The 25,075-nt window shown below is 41.8% G+C and overlaps 1 protein-coding gene across 1 annotated transcript in view; it reads right to left on the bottom strand.

The window, feature by feature from the left end:
- Nucleotides 1-25,075, bottom strand: part of msh3 (mutS homolog 3 (E. coli)) — a 48,748-nt gene that overhangs the window by 2,677 nt on the left and 20,996 nt on the right. Inside the window, exons 17-23 of the mRNA XM_069683263.1 lie at nt 22,121-22,237; nt 21,744-21,851; nt 20,263-20,377; nt 19,562-19,719; nt 10,285-10,471; nt 704-836; nt 401-569 (exon numbers count right to left, since the gene is read on the bottom strand). Of these exons, the coding sequence (XP_069539364.1) occupies nt 401-569; nt 704-836; nt 10,285-10,471; nt 19,562-19,719; nt 20,263-20,377; nt 21,744-21,851; nt 22,121-22,237 (987 nt within the window). The remainder of the gene's footprint in view (nt 1-400; nt 570-703; nt 837-10,284; nt 10,472-19,561; nt 19,720-20,262; nt 20,378-21,743; nt 21,852-22,120; nt 22,238-25,075) is intronic.

Genomic DNA, 25,075 nt, shown 5'->3' with positions numbered 1-25,075 from the left:
TGTTTGAAGTTACAATCAGGCGTGAGCTCTCCTGTAGGTTTAATCTTGGAGTTAAAGCAAAAGTTAGGATAATAAACAATTTTGAAGGTTACGGTTTTGCTAACTTATCTGAAAACTGACAAGACGATGAATGCGAGCTGACGAGAACACGCGTCAGACACACAACACTCTGTGTGACGCAGGCACCGCCCCCGGGTGAAATACCGTGTTTTAAAGGAGTCCCAGTTCAAACAAGTCTAAATCCAGATAACCCTGATGAAGTCGTCTGAAATATTCTCACAGAGCCACAACATTTCTCTATTTAACAATGTTTCCCTTGCACAGTTGGACTTTAAAACTGATCTATGTGTGTTAAATTATTGGAGTCTCCAGTCAGGGTGCATATGTGTGTTAACTTTACCTCCTGGCGTTGACCATGCTCTCCAGCTCTCGGGCTTTGCGTGCAGCAGTGTGCAGTATAGGGTCGGGGATGTCAGCCAATTTGGCGACATTGAGGCCATAGCTCCGCCCCGCAGCTCCTTCAGTTAACTGGTAGAGAAAGGTGATGAACTCTGGCTGAATCTCTCCATCTGTCAGCATACACACATAAATATACAAATTTAAATACAAAGTGTGAAGTGGTCATGATTGACTGTCAATTTTACAGTTTCCACCAAAAGACATTCAAAGCTTCTTCAGGTGCACAAGATGCCTTCACACACACCGTCAGTGTCAGTCGCGATGTCGGGTTCATTGAGAAGGAAAGCCATGTGGTAGTTAGACACATGTTCAGGATACACTCGCTCCAGCTCACACAGAGGAGGGTAATGGGTCACAAACAGGGTAAGGGCTTTCACCTAAGAGAAGGAAGAAGAGAAAAAACTTCCAGATAAATAGTGCACAGCGTCTAAAGCGCAGCTCTTCAGCCTTTTTACACCTGGTTCAAAATGGATCAGTAAAACAGCACAAACAGGGTCAGCCAGGTGTAAATGCATCTCTATATTGTGTTCAACTTTGTGCATTAATATTGAGCTGAGAGGAAGAAAACTGCACCAGCCTGAAAGAGAGGCTTGTTACCTCTGTTACTTTGAAAAAGTAATAAAAGTTGGTTGTGCAGTTATGTCACTTTTGGGGACCTGCAATAACACTTCCACCTTCCCACCTACTCACCAGCTTTACATGGTGACTCTAAAATGTGAGATCTGATCACAGAGTGCGAAGAATGCAGACAAGAATATCATTTAAAACTCAAGTAAATGTGAAAAAATCACTGCTGTTGTATTTGTCATTATCTGTTTAACACATCCAAATGCAGAACTCATTCTTATAATATGTTCATGTAATAAAAACTTTTTCTAATTAAACACAAGAAGAGAAAATGTGAAGCCATAACTGCAAAATGCTTCATCTGTATGTCCACATGCGGATATTTCGCAGGTGTAACATTTAGCACCAGTTTAGCACGTTAACATGCTAACATTGCTAACTACCACTAAACTCAAAGTGCAGCTGAGTATGATGGGAATATCATTCGTTTTACAGGTGTTTTTACCTGATGACAGCTCTACATGAGAATTTATAGTAAAAGTAGTTATTTGCCAAAACAAAGGCAAGGTTTAGGAAATTGAAAGCCTCTCTCCCAGCTGCTAAAGCTAGCTCCTGTTAGCCGTTCTTGCTCCTGGCACCTCAAAAACCTGACCAATACAAATTTTAAGTCTCATTTGACTGATTTATGGTTTCATCCAGGAGCTATTGGGGACTACAATTTCAATTTCAAGGTAATTATTCTAATAGCTGTTGCAGCACAATCAATTAAACAACCCCTAAAATATATTTTAAAAGTTTGTAACCCCACAAACATGATATGAATCATTGCTCTTACTACACTCTCTTGCACTTAAAGTTTATTTCTGTCCTGTGACCTTAGTAAACATGAATAAAATATTTTGTACTATTTTGAAGCGTTATACAAAAGAGGAAAGTTGGAGGAAAAAATGAACAGGCGTCAAAAGAGAAGAAGAAGACAAAGAAGAGAGATAAAGTCACACGTATACCAAATGGTAGGTATCATAACAAATGTTGGATTATGCAACATCTTCTGTGTTTCCACAACTAAGTGGAAGTTGTAGCTGAAGAACAAAGAGCTGTTTTTACTTCACTTTGACTCAGTGTTACTTAACAGCCTCAGTCCCCTGCAGTGTGCTGAGCTAATGCATGACGCCACGCTGAATATTACCACTGATACAAACAAATACTATTGTGTCACTCTTTCCCCCCATCTTTGTTTTTTTCCTCTTAAAAATCTCTGCAGTCAATCACTCCGTTATTCTGCCTCTCTCAGGCTCTGGAGAGAGATTGAGCAAAGAGAAGACACTTCACCTCATCCCTCTATTCTTTAATCTGTGCCAGGCCTGGCAGGCACCCAAAGGCTACATGATTGAACTCTGGCATTAAGGTTAAGACATGAAAATCACAAAAAGCTGGTGGCACACGCTCTCGCTCGCTCAGCTTCTCGAACAAACACATGCACAAAGCTCTCAGCGCTGCACTCTAAGGACAGCTGCTGAGAGCTCTTCACTAAAACAAATGCATTTCCTTCCTCTGCTTACTTTAACAACATAATCACATGTAAATGGGAGCAAGGAGGACACATCAGTACTACAAAGTATTCTGAAAATCCCCCCCCCATATCCTAAAAAGCAAGCTTGACAATGTGACAAACTTGAAACACACTTTCTAATGTTAAATTAAATATCCAAAAATGAAAGTATTGATAATAATTAGGTCTGGTGATGACACTAATGATTACAAATTGTGTTTAAGCAGGTCAGCAGCAGAGTGTTACATCACTGCAGCAGACTCGGCTGGCTCCGGGATGGGACGCTAACTACTCGGTCTAAAAAAGGTCACACGTCAGTATTTATACCTGCCTCTGACAGAGACGTGCAGGGTGACTCCCACACGCCTCAAACAAAGACACACAGACCTGTACCCAGACAAAGACACACAGACCTGCTCCCAAACAAAGACACACAGACCTGCACCACAATCTCTCCTGTCCACCTACACTCCAAGGTAAACACAAGCGGAGCTTGGCAGAGGAAGGCTTCAGCCTGGATAATGGTCTGATTAGGTGCTAATGGCAGCTCATTACCAGACCACCCCGGGGTGCATTGACAGCCGTGAGCTGGACAATCTAATAAAATAAGTGATGAAACAATTAGTCAATTAATCAATTAGTTGAATTTGAGAAAATTAATCTTGGGCTATTCAAGGATGCAATAATCTGTTAAATCCATACCAAGTGGCCTGAACTTTAAATTCTCTCTTTTTTTTATTGGACACTTGTGGCTGGAAGCTGAAAACACAACACTGACAGATTATCACCTTGTGAGCATACAGTGGCTAATTTACACATTCAGAAGGTATGGAGAACAATTAGCAGTCAGTTGTAGACATGTTTCTGGCACAAATAATCTTTTTATAGCTGTATATCTGGCTCATTAGCAACAGTGTCTGTATTCTGCAGTGGAGTGTGCAGTTGTTTTGTCAAAGCTTTTTACTGAAAAACAGCTGCTGGCTGCATCATGAAACAATGGTTGACAGGCAAGTGCAGTGAGACTGAACAAAAACAATAAAGTAGCAGTCCAGAAAACTTAAACAGTAAGCTGAAAATCACTAAAGCACTCCATAGACTGTTTAATGTGAGTAATACATCTAGGTTAGCTCATGTTAATGTGAGTAATAACAGCTAGGTTAGCTCATTTTAATGTGAGTAAAAACAGCTAGGTTAGTTCATGTTAATGTGAGTAAAAACAGCTAGGTTAGCTCATTTTAATGTGAGTATTAACAGCTAAGTTACCTCATGTTAATGTGAGTAATAACAGCTAGGTTAGCTCATTATAATGTGAGTAAAAACAGCTGGGTTAGCTCATTTTAATGTGAGTAAAAACAGCTAGGTTAGCTCATTTTAATGTGAGTAAAAACAGCTAGGTTAGCTCATGTTAATGTGAGTAAAAACAGCTAGGTTAGCTCATTATAATGTGAGTAAAAACAGCTAGGTTAGCTCATTTTAATGTGAGTATTAACAGCTAAGTTACCTCATGTTAATGTGAGTAATAACAGCTAGGTTAGCTCATTATAATGTGAGTAAAAACAGCTGGGTTAGCTCATTTTAATGTGAGTAAAAACAGCTAGGTTAGCTCATTTTAATGTGAGTAAAAACAGCTAGGTTAGCTCATTTTAATGTGAGTAATAACAGCTCGGTTAGCTCATTTTAATGTGAGTAATAACAGCTAGGTTAACTCATTTTAATGTGAGTAATAACAGCTAGGTTAGCTCATGTTAATGTGAGTAATAACAGCTAGGTTAGCTCATGTTAATGTGAGTAATAACAGCTAGGTTAGCTCATGTTAATGTGAGTAATAACAGTTCAGTTTGCTCATTTTAATGTGAGTAATATTAGCCTAGCTTGGTTAGCTAATTTTAATGTGAGTAAAAACAGCTAGATGACATCCCAGTCATCCAAGACGCATATGACAAAGAAAACAATGTATAACTGGAGGAAAAAAGAGATTAAGAGAAGTATAGGTCTTACAGAATGAGGTTTATCTATAATCATCAACCTTTAATGGGACTTAAATCTGCTGCTTATGAACAAACAGACATTAAGGAAACAGGGTCTATATGGGACAGGCTGTGTTCATCCCTCTTTACATGATGGTTCAAATAAAACAGCATCTCTGATCTCTCACATGACACAGAAAAGACTCTCTTTGATTCATGTCACCCTGTCCACCTCTTCATGTCCTGTAATAAGTCTCTGATAGATTTTTGAGCTCCAAATTGGTGTCTGTTTCACTGAGCATCCGTCGAGCTCTTCTCAGCTGTTTTATAATGATATGTTGTCAGAGAGTGTGTGTGCTTCCACTTGGTAATCTGATCCTGAGGAAAAGGCTAGAGGTGTCAACACCGGTGCTGCTGTCTCTCATTCTTGTTACTCCTCTCTATCCAATTACACAAACCTACCTCTAACTCAAGTCAACACCCTTCGTTTTCTCCCCTCAAAACTAACAAGACTCTCACTGATGTGATGTGTGTGTGTGTGTGTCAGAGATTTGTGGTAAATGAAGCATGCGTGTGTGTCACTGACCTCTGACTTTGGCTCAGAGTCAATCTCATTTTGTCATTGGACTGAATTCAACAGGGTCAGTGACAGGTGTGTAGGTGATGACCTTTCCTTTAGGCCATGTATAGTCATATGTTTAATGGAGATAAATTAATGTACGTGGCTGTCTTGTAATAATAACTGCAACAGTGTGGACTGATGATTTAAATTGTCCCTCCCTGATAAAGTATAGAATTTCTGCATTTATAGACCACTAAGGCCAATTGAGAAACATACATTTTGCATCCCCATTTTAAAATACTTTAAAGTTTGTACAGTCTGGTGTCTCTAAAAGCAGATATCCAATCAAAGTCCGTTACATGTCCTAGAGAGTCCTTTCACATATGTTAAAAAAAGTTTTACAAGGCCATTTGAGGCCCCAGAAAGAGCTGTCTTAAGTTTGATGTAAAGTGTTGGGTTTGAAAAATGCAAGTTTAAAGATGAAAATAAATCTGTTGGTGTGGACTGAGATAAGTATTAGGACTCTGTAGCCTGCTCCTTATCTCTGCCTGAGGCTAACAGCACAAGGCGATACTGTACTAGCCTCTATTAGCGTCTAACACAGCAATGCTAGTAGCATCTATTGTGCCAAACACATTTCTGACTGACCTGTCTGCATTGTGGGTAATGTAGGCACCAGGTTTTAACAGATATGGTGAAAAAGATTTATGAATCATTCTAATTAAGTCTATTGGCTTGAAATAAGATTATTAATTTAACTGTTTAATAGATGACCAATTAAAACGTGTTATACAACAATTAGCTCTGACTAAGTAATCTGATTGGAGTGTTCATATAGAACACAACATCACTCCCTCTCATGTGATATTACTTAATTAGGGCATGTGTAACTTCTGGCAGGACTGTACAAGACGTAAGGATAGTGAACATGAATTAATGCAACCTTCTACTTGTTGACACTACATATATGATAAATTATAATTCATACTGTTGTATGGTCAGTTGCTGCAGCAGAGAAGTTAAAGATACACAAAGATTGAAAGGTAAGTGGCAGCAAAAGATGGAGAACTGAATGGATTTATATTTTTTTATTAACCAGAAATCTGAACAATAACTTGTGTGCCCCTCCTAAATCTGATATGCTTATTCTGAGAAACTGGTAGGAGTGGATATGATGAAAAATAAAATACTTTTCATTGCAGTGCCAACTATTGTTGATCAGTCAATATTTCTGTTTCAGCTAGAGTTGTGAAGTATTTTTGGGCACATATGGCCAATTTATGTCATCCAGGTGAAAGGTAACAGGATGCTCTTCAGTGTTTGTTATTCTGCAACACCTGCCACACAACAGTCAGCATAAGAAAGTGTGAATTTTGAAGTAAGTTCTTAAAAGAGAGCTAGCAAGCTGTGCCCAACACCCTGCCAGAAGCAAAAGTACTCATGTTAAAAGTAGATCAGAAGCCTAACTAACTAGTGAACCCTATTAACAAAGAGTAAAAGAGTATTTGGACAACATTGTAGTGGGGTTTAGTTAGCTTAATGCTGTATTAAATGCAATGTAGATTCTAGCAGATTTCCTACCATAAAACTTGCAACAGCTAGAGATATCCACAAATGCAAAAAAGGGATTAGAGAGAAAAGCAGACTGGCATCGTGTCCATACGCTGTATGGTGCAGGCTCAGAGCAGTGCAGAGAGCAGCGAGGCACATGTGAGTCTTTGTCAGAGCTTTGTGCACCAGCGTGAGCAAATCCGACCATTTACACCCACATGGAGCGATACATTCGATTGAAATTTCACTCATTAATTTGCAACCAAAAGTGAGCTTTAGTCCTTTCTGAGAGTCCAAGTGTAAAGCTGGTTCTGCTTCTGCTGCTATTACAGTGCAGAATTATGATGTTTGTGCAGTCACATGCATCTCTGAGTCATGGTTCGAGTAGTGCAAAGTAAGTGTGAAGCTAATGGCAGGACCTGCTGTTAGCGTGAGTAAAAGTGAGTCTGAGGGTGAGTAATGGCCAAAGAAAAGGACAGTATGAGGTGCACAGCTACAGAGGGATTCAATCAGACAAACATGAACTGAAACAACCATGTGCTGATCAGGGTTTCAGTAGCATCTTCTCTCAGAATCGACTCCTCTCTCCTCTTTTTCTGTTTCTCTCTCTGCGTCAAGGCTGTCTCTTTTATTTATCCCTGTTATGAAACCCATCTACATTCTTAACTACCTCTCAGGTGAGTGCAGGGGACACATAAAGGTGTGTTACTATAACAACCGAGTAAAAGGAGGAGCGGTCTGACTTTTGATGGGAACAGTTGAGTCTGGTGAGGTAGGAGGAAGAGGAGGACGGGGCTGAGGAGGAGGAGGACGAGTAGGAGGAAGAGGAGTGAGCATGAAAGACTCTGCAGGTCTGCCTGTACTGAGGAGGCCTCTCGCTGTAAAGCATAACTTCTTTTGTGCCCTTTTGTTTGTCTTTCCTTTAATAGCAAGGCTTCTCTTACAAATCAATGCTGTTATACAACAGGTAGTTGGAGAGCTCCCTCCTCCTGCCAGCAGCAGCTCTGTCCTGCATTAGCTGTTACTTACACATTTTCACTCTACGTTATCCAGCAGGGTTACATAACCACAGAGATTCTGTCCAAAGATTAATGTGGAACTGGTGAAACATGAAATCTGGACGGGGAAGACAAATGTTTATTCATCTATATTTGAACAGGGGTAGCTCGGAAAAATTTGGAGCTTTTTGACTAAGCCTTGGAAAACATAAAATAAACAAATACTAAAATACCAGCTCTCATAGATTGGATACAGATTGTATGCCTTAATTATTGAGAATGCTCTAGCAACCCATCAATGGCTGCAGTCACTGCGGACTGAAGTCAGAGCTGCACCCTGGGGCTCACCCTCTCACCACCAGGAGGCCCAACTTCCAAATTAGTAATCTTTGTAGTTCACTGACTGTCAGTGAAACAGCTGGAGGTGTTCTTATCCACGAGGGCCAGGAGCATAACAAAATTCCTCAAGTGAAAGAATAAATACGCACTCCTACACACACACACACACACACACACACACACACACACTAATATGAATAACAAGCAAGTAAATATTTTTCTCACATCCGGCAATTACGGCAAGATTAGGATTCATTTGGAGTACAGCTGACAAATCCAATATTTGGTGGCCTTTCATAGCGCTGTTTTTGTCTTCACAAGGAACATTTAGTTCCTTTCTGCGACTGAAAGTGCTTCATTATGTTCACCAGGTTGTTGCTAATTTTATCTTGGTGCCATTTGGAGCTTGAAAGACATGCAGACTCTGCTTATCAACGCTTTGTGGCTGGAAACAGCAGCTTGCTGAGGCTAGAAATCGGGTTGATAAGCAGAATTTTTGGGCTGAAAAAAACAAAACTAGGAAACCAAAATCCAAAAGGGACTGCAGTGTCCAGTGATAATTCCCTGCAGGTATGTCCTACTATTCACATTGTAGATATAATTTGATCCATTTGACAAAAACATTTCAACTTAAAAGGTGCTTTGTGAATTTTTTTCGAAAATAGACTCCAGACGGCATCCTGTCGCTTGTGCTCACACTACGAAGGCGGAAACAAGCATAGGTCAAAAATAGCGCAGTGACATAGCCTATATGAATATGAATGTGGTTGACCAGGTAACAATAGTTCACCTGTGTGTTGTGCTGTGATAACTTTTATTGTTGGTTACTATCGACACTATTTGTTATAATACTTACTTTTGCACCATTGCTGACCAGCTAGCATAGTCACTCAGTGTTTTACAAGCTCTATCCTTGTCAAGCTAGCAAGCTAAGGTTAGCCACCTAGCTCTAACTTAAATATGCTGCATGAAACTGGTGTTTCAAAACATTAGCTGATAAAGTAGCATAGCAAGCCAGCCGACTAGCATAGCCACTCATATAGTATTTTGCAAGCACTAGTTTTACTAGCTTCACTATTAAGCTAAGGTTAGCCAGCTAGCTGTGACTTAACTAAGCTGCATGAATCTGGTGTTGGTTGTTAAATAAAAGTCCGCAATTAATTAACGTACATAAAAACTTTAGCAGAATAATGTCTAATGTTCAACTTTAAATCCAAATGGTTTATGCCAGGCTGAAACAGCTGATAAAATTAACAGCTGTGTATCCCAAACTGATACTTCAACCTTGAACAGGCAGCCCATGCCAAAAGCCATTGTAAAAACGCGTTTTCTGAGCTAACAGTATTGATCGGACTCGGTTAATCGGTTCAACACTAATTGGTAAATGCAATTACTCTAAGTTCAGCACCAGGAAACAATGATGTCAATCTCCTGTGTGTGTTGTCTCTCAGGGTACCGCTCATCTGTCCTGTCAAAATGGAGATATGCAACATTGTGCAACACCCAAATGGCTCCTGACTGTGCCATCTCTCATAATCCCAGCAGAAAACACCCACACACACACACACACACACACACACTCATGCTCACTCTGTCACTCCCATTGGAATAGTTATTCCACATATTTCAACCAGTGCTCTCTACCTGCAGCAGATCCTCTCTTTCCTTTGGCCTCCATTGCCCCTAATATTGGACTTTTATGCTTTCCATACACATTACATTACCAACAGCTGACAATAAAAAGCAGGAAACGTATAATTTCAAATGTTGAATTGAAGGGATAAACAAATAGGATCCTTTTTAAGCTTTGATAATGTGTATGTGTTTCACAACTATAAAATGGGGCCTGCTGCAGTAAAAACACACATCACTTGAACAATAAGGTATCAAGGGGTCAGTCTGCCTCCCTTCTTTTCCATTGCAGCTTGCTCTATTACAGCATATTAACATTGTAGATCAAGCTTGTCCACCATTCTGCTCAGTCTTGAAGAGCTGCTCTGCTGCCGAGGCCTCTCTGGAGCCTCGTCTCTCTCTCTGCAAAACAAACAACCACTGCAGTCTGCAGAGCCCACAAGGACGTACAATCACACACATACACTCACCTCTTCACTTAGGGGTATTTTCTTAATGGTTAATTGGGCAGGCCTTCACCTTGTTAGGCAATTCAGCCAACACACAAAACGATTACCTGCCCAAAACGTCCCATCATTCTCTTCCCTTACATGTCTTCTCTCTTTTTCTTTCTTTTTTTTTTTTACACATTTTTAAATCTATCAGACACACACTTACATCTCGGATGAAGTACTCTAGGGTGGCATAAGCGATGGCGATCCCATCATGGGTGCTAGTGCCACGTCCCAGTTCATCGAGGATGACCAACGAACGTGCGGTTGCGTGGGAAATGATCTCTGAGGCTTCAGTCAGCTCCTCCATGAACGTACTGCGACCTTTGTAGATGTTGTCAGAAGCGCCCATCCTGATAACCAATAAGAGAAGGGAAAAATAGAAGTCAGATGTCAGTGGTAGCTTGTGAGAGGGAGTTTTGCTGAGATCAAATTGCACAATATTTTCACGCTTCTTGAGGGTGCAGCTGTGGGACTTTGCAGCATTAAGTGGCAGACTACAGTGTTTGCTGTACATAGAGGCCATTAAAGTGTCAGGGACCGACTTCACTGGTGTAACAGTATGTAATAATGGGTTTTTGAATGAAAGTCAACATAATAGACAACATAACTGATTTTGAAATTTAATCCAAAGTTTGGATGATTGCACTTTTAAAAACCAACTTTTCTCAAAGTTGAAGCCCTGCTGTTGTTCTTCCACAAACTCCAGAAACCACCCACAGACAGATAAACCGAGAAACTGCTATTTTTTCTCTATCTGTGAACCTGCTCCTCTTCTTCTTCTTCCAGGAGAAGAACTTACAAAGAAAAGACAGAAAGAGTGAGATGGAAAAGGAGGGGTCCGAAGAAAGTGAGACAGACGGTAACTCAAACACCTCGAGGCTCTTTTTCCCGAACTGAAAAGAGGATAGAGGCGGAGGTAAAGCTGCAGCTGCAGAGTGAAGGTGAAGCTATGGAGGGGTTCAAATGGATTTAGACTCATTTCAGCTCATCACGATGTGTCTTACATGTCACAGTCTGAACTCTCTGCTTTAATAGGACTCTTACGGGAGGCAGAATTTAACTCTTAACATGATGAAAATTGAGTCAAATATTCTATATGACAAGCAGCATTAATCTTTCCAGGAAGGCTGTCCACAACATTTTGGCCTCTGGCTGCAGGGGTTTGCACACATTCAGCCACAAGAGCATTACTGAGGCAGGGTACGGATGTTTGGTGCTGCTGTCCAGCTTGGATGGGGTTCAGTTCAGGGCTTTCACAGCCAGTGTTAGAAAATCGTCTCTACCAACAGCTGCCTCAGGGTGCTTATGAAGGTCGCTGTCCAGTATCAACTTTTCCATCATCGACAGCGTAATAACTACTGTAGGCTATAATATCATCCCATCCAATATCTCTGCGACTGCAACACCCACTTTGACCACCTGGAATCACTTGGATTTATAAAGAAATAATTAAGCATCTCACCTCATCTTAAATCACTCACTGTTTATAATATGTTCAATAAAGCTCTGCTCTGATGACGAGTAGTCGACAGCTTTTCTACTAATCTGATTCTTTAATACTTATATACTAAGAGTGCAACAACAGGACTTGAAGCATCCCTGTGTGAAATTGGAAACATGTTTGTGAATTAAACTTCCCCACTAACCAAGGGGGAAAGCCGCATTATATAACAATGTTAAGGGCATTAGCTATGACTGAATATGCTGACTTAAAAAAGGGGGTTTTATGCTGTTTCGCACTTCAACTTATATATATATATAATGTTACAATGTTGGCTGTTCCTACTAAACGTGCTAAAAGTATGTTGGAGTAATCCCCAGGCATCTCAGGTCAGTCTGCAGGCTGCTGTGAACGCCAGGTTTCTACACGCTGCACTTTGTGATGCCAGGCTTCAGAGAGCTGGCCAATCACATGAAAGCGGATCTGTAGGGGCGGGGTTCCTTAAAGGGACAGAGCTGACTGAGGCGTTTCAGGCAGAGGGCCTGCACAGAGCATCAGTGTGAGAAAAATGATGAGTTGTCTTTAACTGTAAATTATGCTAAGCTGCTCCACAGGTATCACAGAGTGAAATACGTAGCTTGTAATTAGCATAATACCCCACCTTTAACTAAATCCAATGTACCTCTCTCGTGACACGGTGCCATTCATGTGGCTGAAACAAGTAATTTACAACAAGTTTGTCCCCTGAAGAGAGTTTAGTGAATCCTAACTGAACACTAGTACGAGTCATCCTCACATAAGAAAGTTAGACTTTCAGATGTTGTTCCTATTAACCAATGAAAAACAGCAGGGGTGCCCTTTCAGCTTTTTCATCCATAAGGTTCTTAGGAGGTTGTGCAACCGTAGCGTTTGCCATTTCTAAGCAACAAAACATCTTCCGCTCTCCCATCTTCAGTTCAGCTAACCCTTCAACCAGGTACTGTGGCGTCCTTAGACAGGGTGAAGTAAGTCCTGTGCACTTGATAGATTAATTGCTATCATGTGACCTGAGGTGTGCTTGCTTTGTTTGAAAGTTACGATTTTTTGGCATCCCAAAAATGCACAAACATCTAGTATAATTATAGAAGGATGTACTTGTATGAGGCACAATTACAATGTCTAATGAGGAACATTTACTCAACAGTTTGTATGAATGCAATGTAAGACTGTATTGACACACATTTTATGTCTAATTAAGCTTGATTACGTTGCGTCTGTGCCACAATCGCTACCTCTACCTGTGCATGAGGCCTACACTACACTCACCTGCTAATAGTATGTGTAATTTATATTTAACTTATATTTAGTTTGGACAGAAATTTTAAACAAACGCATGGAGTCTTGAGTTGAATCTTGTTTCCATGTCCGTGACACATCTTACAGAAATGAACACTGAGCCTGTAGTGGAGGGTGTAACATCGCTGGTATGATATAAAGGACTTTCACACATCATTTTCACTGTGTATTTTTGCTGAGAACAGCTCGACACATTGATAAAAATAGGCGAGACACTGAATTTCTTAAGATGATGTGTTGCTGCGCATGAACTTGAGCCATGCTGACCTGTTAACAAAGGTGCTAAGATTATAAACAAGAGGTTAGGTGACACGGCGCTGTTCTGACAGAAGTGTGGCCTTGGTGGGAAAACATCGCCCAAGACGGCAACATTTCAGCACAAAAATGGAACAAGACTACTCCCAGTACTCATGTTGCCATCTGTCAAGTCAATGTCAATCGATATTTGCCGATTACAGAGATACAAAGACAACATGTTGATTTATTCTCAGTCCTCAAAGCCAGTTTTAGAGCTCCTGACAGACAAAGCGGTGAGTCACAGAATCAACATCTCTGCCAGTCTGTTTCTCACCTCTAAATCTGTCTTTTCCTGTCCTGAGTGACATTCAACATACTACCTATCAATGAACCACCACCAAGGGCCTCCAGCTCTTCAGTAACCATGGTTATGCCACACGCCATATAGCAGAGGGGTGTGGCAGACATGCTGCTGCATTTCATTAGCCAATTTATAGTGCGTGTGTGCATGCATGGCTTTAACTCAGGGGAAATTATGACGATCCGATCTATACTGCGCAGCGGAGAGGACGACAGGATGAGATGAGACAGAAGAGGGTTGTTCACACACTCTGTCCATCCGCTGATGAGAAGATGTACGGCTAAAACATAGCAACACTCCACCAGCTGGGTGTCCTGCTGCTCTCATCCGAGTCCGGCCAAACACACCCATTCTGAAAATAGAGTCCATTTATCACTTCACATCACTCCAGGAAACATGTTATGACACATCTCAAGTGCTTTTCTGACACTCTTGGTTTCCTAATTAGTTTGATTGTCCAGCTATTTCCTCTTCTTAAAGCCCACCTCTGGTGAAAATCAATTTAACCTTGTAAACATGTCCGTGTGGTGTTTTTCATGAGCTACAAGACATATCAGGGACAACATGAGCATGGCTGGGCCTGTCTGCTTTTAACCTGCAGTGTATCAAGGACAGGCTGAACAACATGTTTTCAGATTGGCAGGTTTGAGACGTCACAAACCGAAGGAGCAAATCCTGTTACGGGGTGACGCTATGCATATCATTATGTGTAACCTATGGCAACCACTTCAGCGATGCGCGAGCCAGCTGTAACCGTCATCGTCATTTTTGCAAACTCACTACTTCTAATGAAGATATGCACATTAATAAAATCAAGGACCGCTCATAACACAAGGCCTTTGTCAAGTGTTTTACACATTTTGTCTTATAACTTTTTTTATAGAGAGTTTTCTCCTCTCCTGGTCCTATAGAACAACAAAGGCCCAACCTGCCCTCTGTGCTGCCTACAAGATGGCACAGCGATCTTACAGTTCAGCACTCTAAAAACTCAGAGGAACGAATGAGTCGATTTAGGATACAACGTTTTCCCACATACTCAACATGTTTCACATCCGTATACAACACCCACCTGGGTGAGGATGTTACGCAGAGACCGGTTGGCACCAAAACACTCAGCGCTGTTAGTGAGGTCTTTCTGGATTTCAGCCACATTTCTGCCCCCCCACGAAAAAAGAAAAATCTCACTGCATTTTCATACGAGCGTGGAGCTTGTAAAAGACTTCAGTAAAACACTTTATAATCACTGCTAGGAGTCCATGGTCGATTAAAGGTCCCTTTCAAAACACAGTTTTACATCCTGCTTCCTTTTGCTGTTTCCATAACAACCATGAAGGGATGGAAGAATGTGCTCTATAACCTTCAGGACTCAATACCGACAAACGCACACACACACACGCACGCAGCTGCATACACACACAGAATTATGCTCAATCCGCTGTATGGCATATTTGTAAAGGTGCTGTAGCACAAAATAAAAGCAGGACTCTGTGAGGCGGCTGAGCTACACTCCTGATTATTCACTTTCTCCTCATCGATAATCAATCATCTGGATCCTTTCAGACAGGATATCCCATTAGACACCCACGCACCAACTCATTACCCCCACCCACAAAGTCTGCTCGCTGCTCGCTAGTAAAGATCTCACTCCCCCTCGCTCATAAACACACAGCATCCTTCACACACACACACACACACAGGAGGAAGCTTCCCCACCGCTGCGTCTGCACAGCAGTGGGAATTGATCGAGCGTTTATTATCAAAACAGACTCACTTCAGGATCTTACACTCAGCGGTAAGAAGAGGGAGAGCGGGCCAATTAGAGTCAGAGAGGGCGACGGAGGTACCATAGAAGGTGAGGGGAGGACAGCAGATACTGTGTGTGTGTGTGTGTGTGTGTGTGTGTGTGTGTGTGTGTGTGTGTGTGAGTGTGTGTGAGTTTTCTCTGTGGACTTTAATTATCTCTAAGTTGCATTTTTCTGAGAGAAAACTTCCAACCCCTATCACAGTCCTGACTCAACGAAGAGGGAAACACACATGCAAACACATGCGTGAATTTGAGCTGCGTCACTGACTTACATGCAGCACAGTTGTCTAATCTGACCTCTCATACCCTGACCAAAGGTCAACACTACTTACTCTCTTATTCAAAGTCTCATATCTAAACAAGCTTTTATTATAACCCAAACCTAAGGCTTATTTTTTGTTTTGTTTTGTATCAGTTATTCGTGGCTGTGAGGCACACTGCCTGTTGCAACATCCTCTGTTCGATAACAACTGGAAACCCGCTTGCATGTCAATCAACAGCTCTCTCTCCTCATGTACAGTAACCTTAATACCATTAACTTGCTAATATAAAACATACAAAAATCATACAGCTTTTCACTCAGATTTTATATCCTCCTGCTCCTTGAAGTTGTCATTTCCTGTTGGAAGAGGGCATCGATTACCTTAGTTTACAATGAGAATAAGAATCCTTTTTGTGATGAGAACAACTCAGAAAATGTTTAAAGGTAATAGAAAGCAGAAAAAAGGGGGAGGGCGTAGGGGGGGGTAAATGATAGTCATTTTAAATTTTTTCCAAAGGTGTTAATCTGATTGTTTTTGCTGATAGTATTTTTTTAAATCTAAAAATAATGTTAAATTAAATTTACACCATTTTATAAAGAGCAAATATTAATCAATTCTAAGTTGTTTTTTTAAATAATCACTTTGTGGCTCACTTTCTAATCATAAATTCAGTTTTTACACATTTATATGGCTCAGTGGCAGAGTCAGTCATCTCTCAATCGGAAGGCTGGGGGTTCGATCCCTGACTGCTACAGTCACATGTCCAAGTGTCCTTGGGCAAGACACTGAACCCCACATTGCTCTATGAATGCATAGATCTCCTGATTGGAGAACGACACTCAGGCATTTGCCATCAGAATGTGTGAATGTGTGTGTGAATGGGTGAATGTGACATCAATAAGTATCATTTACCTCTTACTAATCTCTTTTTACAGATTCTACATAGAAATGTAGAATCTGAAGCCAGGGAGATGGATTTTAGAGACGGCAAGGGTCCTGGTTTCCGCTCGTAGTACAATTGTAGTCCGAGTAATATTGACCAATCACGTATCAGCAGGCTGCGGCGTATGCAGGAAAAACAGTCCGTGTGGAGAGCAAAAGCAGGTGGAACGTGATGCACCCTTATGACATCCCGGCTCCCATCAGCGTCATCTGATGATGCTTAGGTTCCTATTCATCTCAATAAACAGACATCTGCATGCTAACAGCTAACAATCTGCTGTAAATCTAAAATTCAGCTTGAGATAAATTCCCTGACGCCGTATCATGAAAGCCACTCAGCGTTCAGATTTCCCGACTTCCTTGAATGCATCAGAAATGATCGATCCGACCTCTGTCCAACAAATGAGCAGATGGGATCGGAGATTGACCTGTATACTTGGCGAGTGACATGTTTTTGATGATTTCTTCTTTTGGTCGAGTAAAGATGTTGATTCTGTTAAGTTTATAAGGATGACAAAATAGATGTTCTTTACTACAGATTTTAAAGTTGTACGTTTTCTGATCATTTCTTTACACCTAGTGTCCACAAAAGCCAACCTATCATCCTAATAACCCTTTTTAAATCCATACACTAAGACAGACCCTTACAATGTGAAAACCAGCCAAAATCACATCATTACACTCATATGAAGGCTGTAACTGCCAACTGTTCCTCTATAGGACAGAAGAAATAACATAAACATGTGGTGTGCTGACAGGTCTCTGGCTCCTACCGGGTTAATACATAGGAACATGCTTAAACACACAAAAAAAGACAATTACACACATCTGCAAGCCATTAGGTCTAATCACATACTGCAGCACAGGCAGAATAACAGAGAGCACACACCGGTCTGTGTTCTTCTAATATGTAGTCAGGGCTGGAAACTACATGCAGAGCGCTCAGCTCCGCTCATCATAATGAGAATAATCAGCAGCAGGGACAAGAAAAGACATTCTCCCACAAAGCCTTATTGTCTGAGGATCCCTGCTATACAAAGAGCTGCATCGTACCACACTATGACAAAACAACAGAGCCACAACCACTCGTGTTCTTCTTCTCACACACCACGTCCTGTGTGGCGAGAGAGACAATGGGATTAGGACGGATTAGTCTGAGTGTCAGGCCTAGAAATAATCTTGGCCATGTCACCGGCAGAGAAGGTAACACAAGGTGAAAGAGGTTTTCAGGGAGAAAAGAGAGATCATTTCTGTCCTGAGGTAGCCTCCACAGAACATTTGCCAGCGACAGAACACTTAATTGCACTAAAAAGAGGTGAAAGTGTGTTGTGCTGCGTCAGTGTTGTCATGGTCACTGTCATCGATGTCTTCCTGTCAACACAGACAAAGCTAGAAAACGTCTCGTAAATATCCCTTCTTGAGTGTGTTGGTCTGTCCATCAGTAAAAATACATGGCGTTGTTATGCACAATGGACTACATGTTTGTATACGTCATAAGTATGTTTATCTATGGGCTTCTTTTAAGTGTGAATGTTCTTTACGGTTATTACATGGCTGTGTTAAATACTTGATTCTGATTGGTTAATTTTGTCATTCTGATGTCTGCTATTCCACAAGACCGTTGCTATGAAGACCAGACTGTTGCTAGGGATGCGGCTCTAACCACAGAACCTGGAGGACTAACTGTAATCATATCAATCCACCGAAACAAGACTGAAAAATTTGACATCGAAAAGAGGAAAAGAGACAAAAACAGCGGCCTATAGGCTACGACAGAGAGATCTACAAAATTGACATTAAACGGAACACGGTACGGGATACAGCGGTGTTTTAAGATGGTAAATGAAGAAGAAAATGTCAACAGACTCTGACAGTGACGAGACAGAAAACCTCAATCAGGTGCTGCGCTGATTCCTGCAGTCCTGTTCACCATGTCTTACATCACCATCGGTGGAAATGTTCCATTTTCATGTGAGAATAAACAGCTAGCTTAGCTCATTTTAAGAAGGCTACAGAGTTAACTGTTGCTATGGACACAGCTCTAACTCTTTGTGTTTTTTTAAAAGCAAAAATGCTCCCTAAGGGCCCGATCAGACAGAACGCGTTTTAGCAGCTGGGGGCGGCTTTTTTGTAGTTGTTTTCAATGAGAGGGACGCTTTTTGCATTGCAGAGCACCTCGCATTTTTTGAGGAAACGCTCTGAGCGCCTTGAGTTGAAAAAAACTTCAACTCAAAGCAGAAAAGCTCCCGACGTCATTGTCGTTTTTTATCATTGTCCAATCGGATGAATGGTGAGGTGGGCCTTCTGTCAGTTTACAAAATAATGGTTAGGTTAATGTCAGCTAATGTTCGGTGGTTGCCCTAACAAGAGGAAAAAAAAAAGGCGCAGCAAGCTGCTCTTTTATTTTTACCGTAGGCAAAACGCAGTGTGATGCACCTCGCGTTTTACAGCCTGCAAAATACACTCTGTCTGATTGGGACTTAAGGTGGCTGCACACTGCCCAGAGAAACGCCAACCAACATGTAAAATAAAGCAAAAACTTAGATAAGAAACAGTAGTCAACAAAAGTCTGTCCTGTCAGCTAGTGTCTGGGCAGTGTGGAGCTGGCAGTTGGTTTCCGGAACATTCTAAAGACTGGAACCAGAAACTGCCGACTTTAGCATGTTGAGGTGAGTTGGGCATCGTCTGGGCCGTGTGCAGTCACCTCAATAGACAGTTAATAAAGGACATTTCAATATTTTGTTTGCATTAGATATTAGTCCACAAGTTAAAAGGTCCATATACAGAATATACACAGTAGACTTCAACTTATTCAACCCAGGAGGGAATCTCAATTAATTAGCTCAATATGTACACGTCAAACAATTTACAATATTTACAACACAAAAGTTGACAAATACATTTGAGATTAATCATCATTTTTTTGGGGGAGCATCTGCTTAGTTTTGCTCCTGAAATTTCTTTTTTGCGTTTGCCTAAATTTAGTGTCTAAATTTTCATACAGCTGTAAGAGTGTAAATATTCCACAGGTGGATCTCAACGTGCTTGTGTACATACCGGGTGTAAATGCCGTCCAGCACTCCCAGACGGGCCTCAGAGGCCGGGACGTAGGAGCCCATCTGAGCCATGACACAGATCAGGGCCACCTGACGGATGTAGGAGCTTTTACCCCCCATATTAGGGCCTGTGATTATCATGGTTCTCCTGCCATCACCCTGCAGCAGGAGAGGAGAGGAGAAGAGAGGTGAGGTGAGGTGAGGAGAGGAGAGGAGACGAGAGGAGACGAGAGGAGAGGAGAGGAGAGGAGAGGAGAGGAGAGGAGAGGAGAAAAGAGGTGAGGAGAGTAGAGGGAGAGGAGGAGAGTAGAGGGGGAGAGTAGCAGTGACATAGACAGAAGGCGACCGAGGAGAGAGACAGAATAAGATATTTTCATGCTGTCCTGCACAGCTGAGGCGGTGGGTGGATTGAAAGCTTGGCTCCTCTTCCCATTGGCTTGTGCTTGTGTTGCAAGATTAACCTACACCCACTCCAGCACCCAGCGAGGAAGCGTGTGTGTGCTGTCATGCATCATGTGTGTATTTACTCATATGTGTGAGTATTGGTACAAATTTGTTTCAGAACTGTCTCAATGACCAAGCAAACGTCTTTTGGCACAGCTTTGTTTACAGCACTCTGAATGAGCCTGTGTGTGTGTGTATGTGTGTGCGTGAGAGAGAGTGAGAGAGTGTGTGTGTGTGTGTGTGTGTGTGTGTGTGTACCTGTAGGTCAGTGAGGTTGGGCACATACTGGTTCTGCTCTCCCATCAGTAAGTCGATGGCAGGATGTCTGCCGTCCCTGATCATGATCTGACGCTGGCTTTCACACACCTCTGGCCTGAACACAGATAACACACTCAGTTGGTCAGACACACAAAACAAACACAATTAAACATCAACATGTTCAAACACACATACATGTCTAGATATGTATCTAGACACAATGTGCACTGAGATTGCATACCACCATAAACTTTTGTAATGTGTCTCACTTTAAATGTATCCTTTTTGATGTTATCTATTGTTGAATTTGAATTTTTGAAGCTGATACTAATATTTGAAAATAAAAACACTGGTGCTCTGTGCAGGCCCTCATACAGCCTGTAACGACTCAGTCAGATCTGTCCCTTTAAGAAACCCTGCCCCTACAAGCCCACTTTCTCCTTATTGGCCAGATCTCCAAAGCCTGCTGAGGCTGCACTGTGTGATGTCACAAAGTGCAGCAGGCAGAAAAACTGTGTGAAACCTGGCGTTCACAGCAGCCTGCAGACAATTTTCTTTTTTCCAAAACAATTTAACAGTGATAACACAGTATTGGCCAATAACATTGGCCTAATGATCAATTGGCCAGGCCCCGGGAAAATAAACTAAACACACACAAAATGTAGACGCCTGCTTCCCGAAAAGGAGAAGTTTGATAGTCTTGAAAACTTCCTCGAATCTTGTTGTCACTGTGTGGTAGCCAGGCAACCAGCGGAGACTCCAGGGGGTTTCTGTATAAAAAGCAGTCAGGTCATACTATGACCCTTCATTAGATTTTATACTTAACAGCTTTACATGAAACTAGGCTGTTCCTCCAGGTTTAACTTTATGCTAAGCTAACAGACTGCTAGCTATAGCCTCATATTTAATGTACAGGCATGAGAGGTATCAATCTTCTCATCTAAATTGTGGCAAAAAAGTAAATAAGTGTATTTCTTTAAATGTCAAATTAAGTATTTTAAAAGTCTCACATTTACCTGCAAAAAGTGAATGAATTAAAGAAAGCGATAACAAAGCAGAAAAGCAGCAGGTGGGAACAATTAAACATCTAAATAGAGCAAAAAAAAAAAGGATGGAAGTTAAACTAAAACACAAAAACAAAACAATATAAAGGTGAATGTGACTTTTTGTGTGTGCGTGTGTGTGTGTGTGTGTGTGTGTGTGTGTGTGTGTGTGTGTGTGTGTGTGTGTGTGCGTGCGTGCGTGTGCGTGTGTGTGTGTGAGTGAGTGAGTGAGTGGGAGAGATGTTGGCGTTCTGGCTGAGCACGCTGCCGAGCCCAGTGTGCACTCCCACACACAGCCTGTCTGAGACTACAGGACACGACACAGGACAGGCACCCGCGCACACACACGCACACACACACGCACACACACAATATCCCACTCACACAAACGCAGGCACACACACCACAACATTTAGGGTCATCATGAGAGGACATCACCTGCAATAGTCCCCTTGTTTAGCCACCTCGGCCAATGAAAAGAGACAGTCCATGGTTGCTAGGTGACTAATAGCCCTTTTCATGGTGTGATAGTGCTCCCCAAACTGACTGGAGAGAGAGAGAGCGAGAGAGAGAGAGAGAGAGAGAGAGAGAGAGAGAGAGAGAGAGAGAGAGAGAGAGATTTTCAAGTGTAAATTAAGGTGAGTGCAAACAGTGTTCAGAGCAGACTGATGGTGAACTTCACTGCAACGGAACAAATCTGGCAGGTAGAGACTGACATGTTTTTAGCAGGTCTTTCATTTGACAGTACTATCAGCTGTGTGTTTAAGTGTGTGCGTGCGTGTGTGTGTGCGTGTGTGTGTGTGTATGTGCCATACTCCAGGAAATTGGTCCACTCCCTCTGGCAGTCGAGCAGCAGCTGCTCTCGGAGCTGCAGCAGCTTCTTGTAGCACTCGACCAGGAAAGGAGAGTGATACCTGCTGACAGCCTTGGTGCTGCAGTGGAGAGGTGAAGGAGGTGAGGAGGAGGAGGAGGAGGAGGAAGAGAACAAAACAGATTAAAGTCGGGACTTAAACTGCTTTTTTTGCTTTATATATGCTTAAAGGGTGTGAATCATCATTAAATAGCAGACAGCAATTATAAAGCATCAACAAGTGCTGTGACTGCCAGACACCAACTTTTTGATATCTTTCAGCCCCCTTAAAAAAAACAAGGTCTACTTGTTAACAATCATCACTAGTTGCATATGTCTGTGGGTTATAACCATTTCTGACCATTTTAGAGGCCTGAAGAAGTAAAATTAGGGAAGAAAGAAGTTAATATTGGAGGAAAGTTTGAAAAATAAACCAGAGTTGCTTTAATTTAGTATTTATCCTGTATTCTTGAATGTTATCAGCCAATTAAATGGTTGTTATCCATTGTCAATATTGGCAATCTCTTATGGTGTTTCTGGCCACCCTGTGGAGGTTTTCCGTGCACGTCCAATTGGGACGAGACCCCAGGGCAGACCAAGAGGAGGAGGGAGGGATTATATATCCCACCTGACCTGGGAAAGCCGCAGGATCCCGCAGGAGGAGCTGGAAAATGTTGCTAGGGAGAGGACGTCTGGGTCACCGTGCTTAGCCTGCTGCCACCGCGACTCGACCCCAGATAACGGGAGGAAAAGGTATGGATGGATGGATGGATGGCCACTTGACAAATCTAAGTCCAATATTCACTTTCCTTTTAGTGCTGGCTTGTTCACCAGGAAGCGTATGAGACAGTGGGGCCCTAAAGTCTACTGAGTCAGGTGAAAAGGTCGTTATCATCTACTGGTCAAGCAGAAATGCTGCCTTAGTTATTGTGACTTGAGAGAAGCACAGGAGGCAGTAAGGTGACGTAGTAAAGAGCCAGAAAGTCTGCATCAGGAGGTGGTTAGGGTCGAGGGACTGGTCAAACAAACAGAGGACTTAAACACAGGACAACTTGAGAGACTAAATGTCAAAGTTGATTTATTCTAACTGACATAAGTTAAGATGAGTTAGATGACACAGGAAGTAAATATGACCAGTAGTTTTGATGCTTTTTTCCTGATGAGTCCAGTGTTATCTGTTAGAAACGCACATAAAGAGGTGAGGCTCTCTCTATATGCTGTAATGTCTGTTGCAGGAGCTGCTTCTGACTGGACTGACATTAAACTAATTTAATTTATTCACAATGACTCTTGACAGAAGCCGAATTGTTTACCGGACTACCTGCCTGCCTCTTGCTGCAGGTTATCGTATTATTGGGCTTCATGAGGGATTTGTTCAAGTTGTTGTCGAGAACTTGCATCAAACAGTTGTTAATTTACACATCCAGCCGACATGCAGTAATATAATCAATCCTTTGGAGTCTTGTTTCTGGTCACCTGACAAATCTAAGACTAATATTCACTTTCCCTTTAGTGCTGTTCTGTTCACCAACAACTGTCAGGGGAAATATCTGCCTCTTTATCTGCTCAGTGGTTAACAGCTCAGTGTTCATCAGCTAGTTGCTGCTTTTGTCTTACTTTCCATTTGCTGCTTGACAGGTAGTGTATAGTTACTTTATTCAGTTTCATGAATAAATACTGCTTCATGCGTCTTATGTATAATAAAGACCAGTATGCAGCACTGCCACTCAGACCTGCTTTCATTATTGCCCAGTGGCCAAATGGCATTTTCCCCCCTGGACTGCCATCACAAAAAGACATGTAAAAACAGTTAAAAGGACACATCCCTTTGCAAACAAGGTGAAATAAGACTCTTCTTTATTTCTGCTTAACAGAAGATTTTGAAAGCTTTTAAATCATGAGATGAGACTATGGGCTGAACTTGAAGTAACACTCTTGCACCAGAACTGATTACCCCAGAACGTATGCGCCAGAGGAGCAATTCACATTGGACTGAAAATGCGGCAGTATCCAGCATTACGTCATCAATGGTCAGGAAACAAGGAAAGGAGAACAGTGAGAGGGAACAAAAAGAGGAAAGTTTGGAGCTGTCACCAAAACAACAACCTTAAAGAGATGAGACGCTTTAGTAACATAAAAACTATTGTTAATTGTAGTTTTAAGCAATATATGAGTTTAAATTTTCCTTAAAAAAATAACCTGGTAGTGTAGTTTAAAGTAACATTTAAAGAATTCACTCTCTCACAAACAATAAAACATCTCCGATCTCGCTCTTTTTCTCTTCTCCCTTTCCTCTTCCATTTCTTGCCTCTGTCATGATGTCTTCGCTGACAATACAGAGCTGAGACTGTGTCTGGAGAGGCTTGCTTTTCAAGGCTTTCTGCCCTAAAGCATTACCCACTTCCCGCAGTATCTGCTCCACAGGAGTTTCAAAGTGCAACAACAGGATAATTTTCACGCAGTTATTTTAAATTTAAAAAATGTTTTATATTTTGGCTTTTGCATTTGCATGCTTTTGTCACAGAAATATCCCGTACGTATTTCAGTTAAAAGCTGATCACAAAATGTGGAAACGAATCTACATTTTTAACACTGTTATGACTCTCGGTCATAATTGTTAAATGTTGTTTCCGTAACCCTGTAATGTGCAACTCTGTGTCTCCTCCTCATGCAGTGTGTGTGTATGGCATGTGTATGTGAGGGTGTGGCCTTTGGTGGACATGTGTAGGTGGGATGCTGAGGCAGGTGCTGACTTTCATTGGTCAAGAGACTGCTGCTGATGGATTGGCTGCTGCTGCTGGATTGGACAACCAGTGGAGTCCCACTTTTTAAATTCCAGCTGACTGCAGCCTGCTCAGCCCTCTTCTACTTTCCACTCTCAACTGCCAGCATTAGTTCCCGCGTACTCGGTTGTGTGGTT

This window comes from Semicossyphus pulcher, unplaced genomic scaffold (genome assembly GCF_022749685.1).
Source record: "Semicossyphus pulcher isolate SPU_LCO1_2020_fin unplaced genomic scaffold, fSemPul1.0.p SCAF_6, whole genome shotgun sequence".
Taxonomy (NCBI): domain Eukaryota; kingdom Metazoa; phylum Chordata; class Actinopteri; order Labriformes; family Labridae; genus Semicossyphus; species Semicossyphus pulcher.
This window is presented reverse-complemented; position numbering and strand designations above follow the sequence as displayed.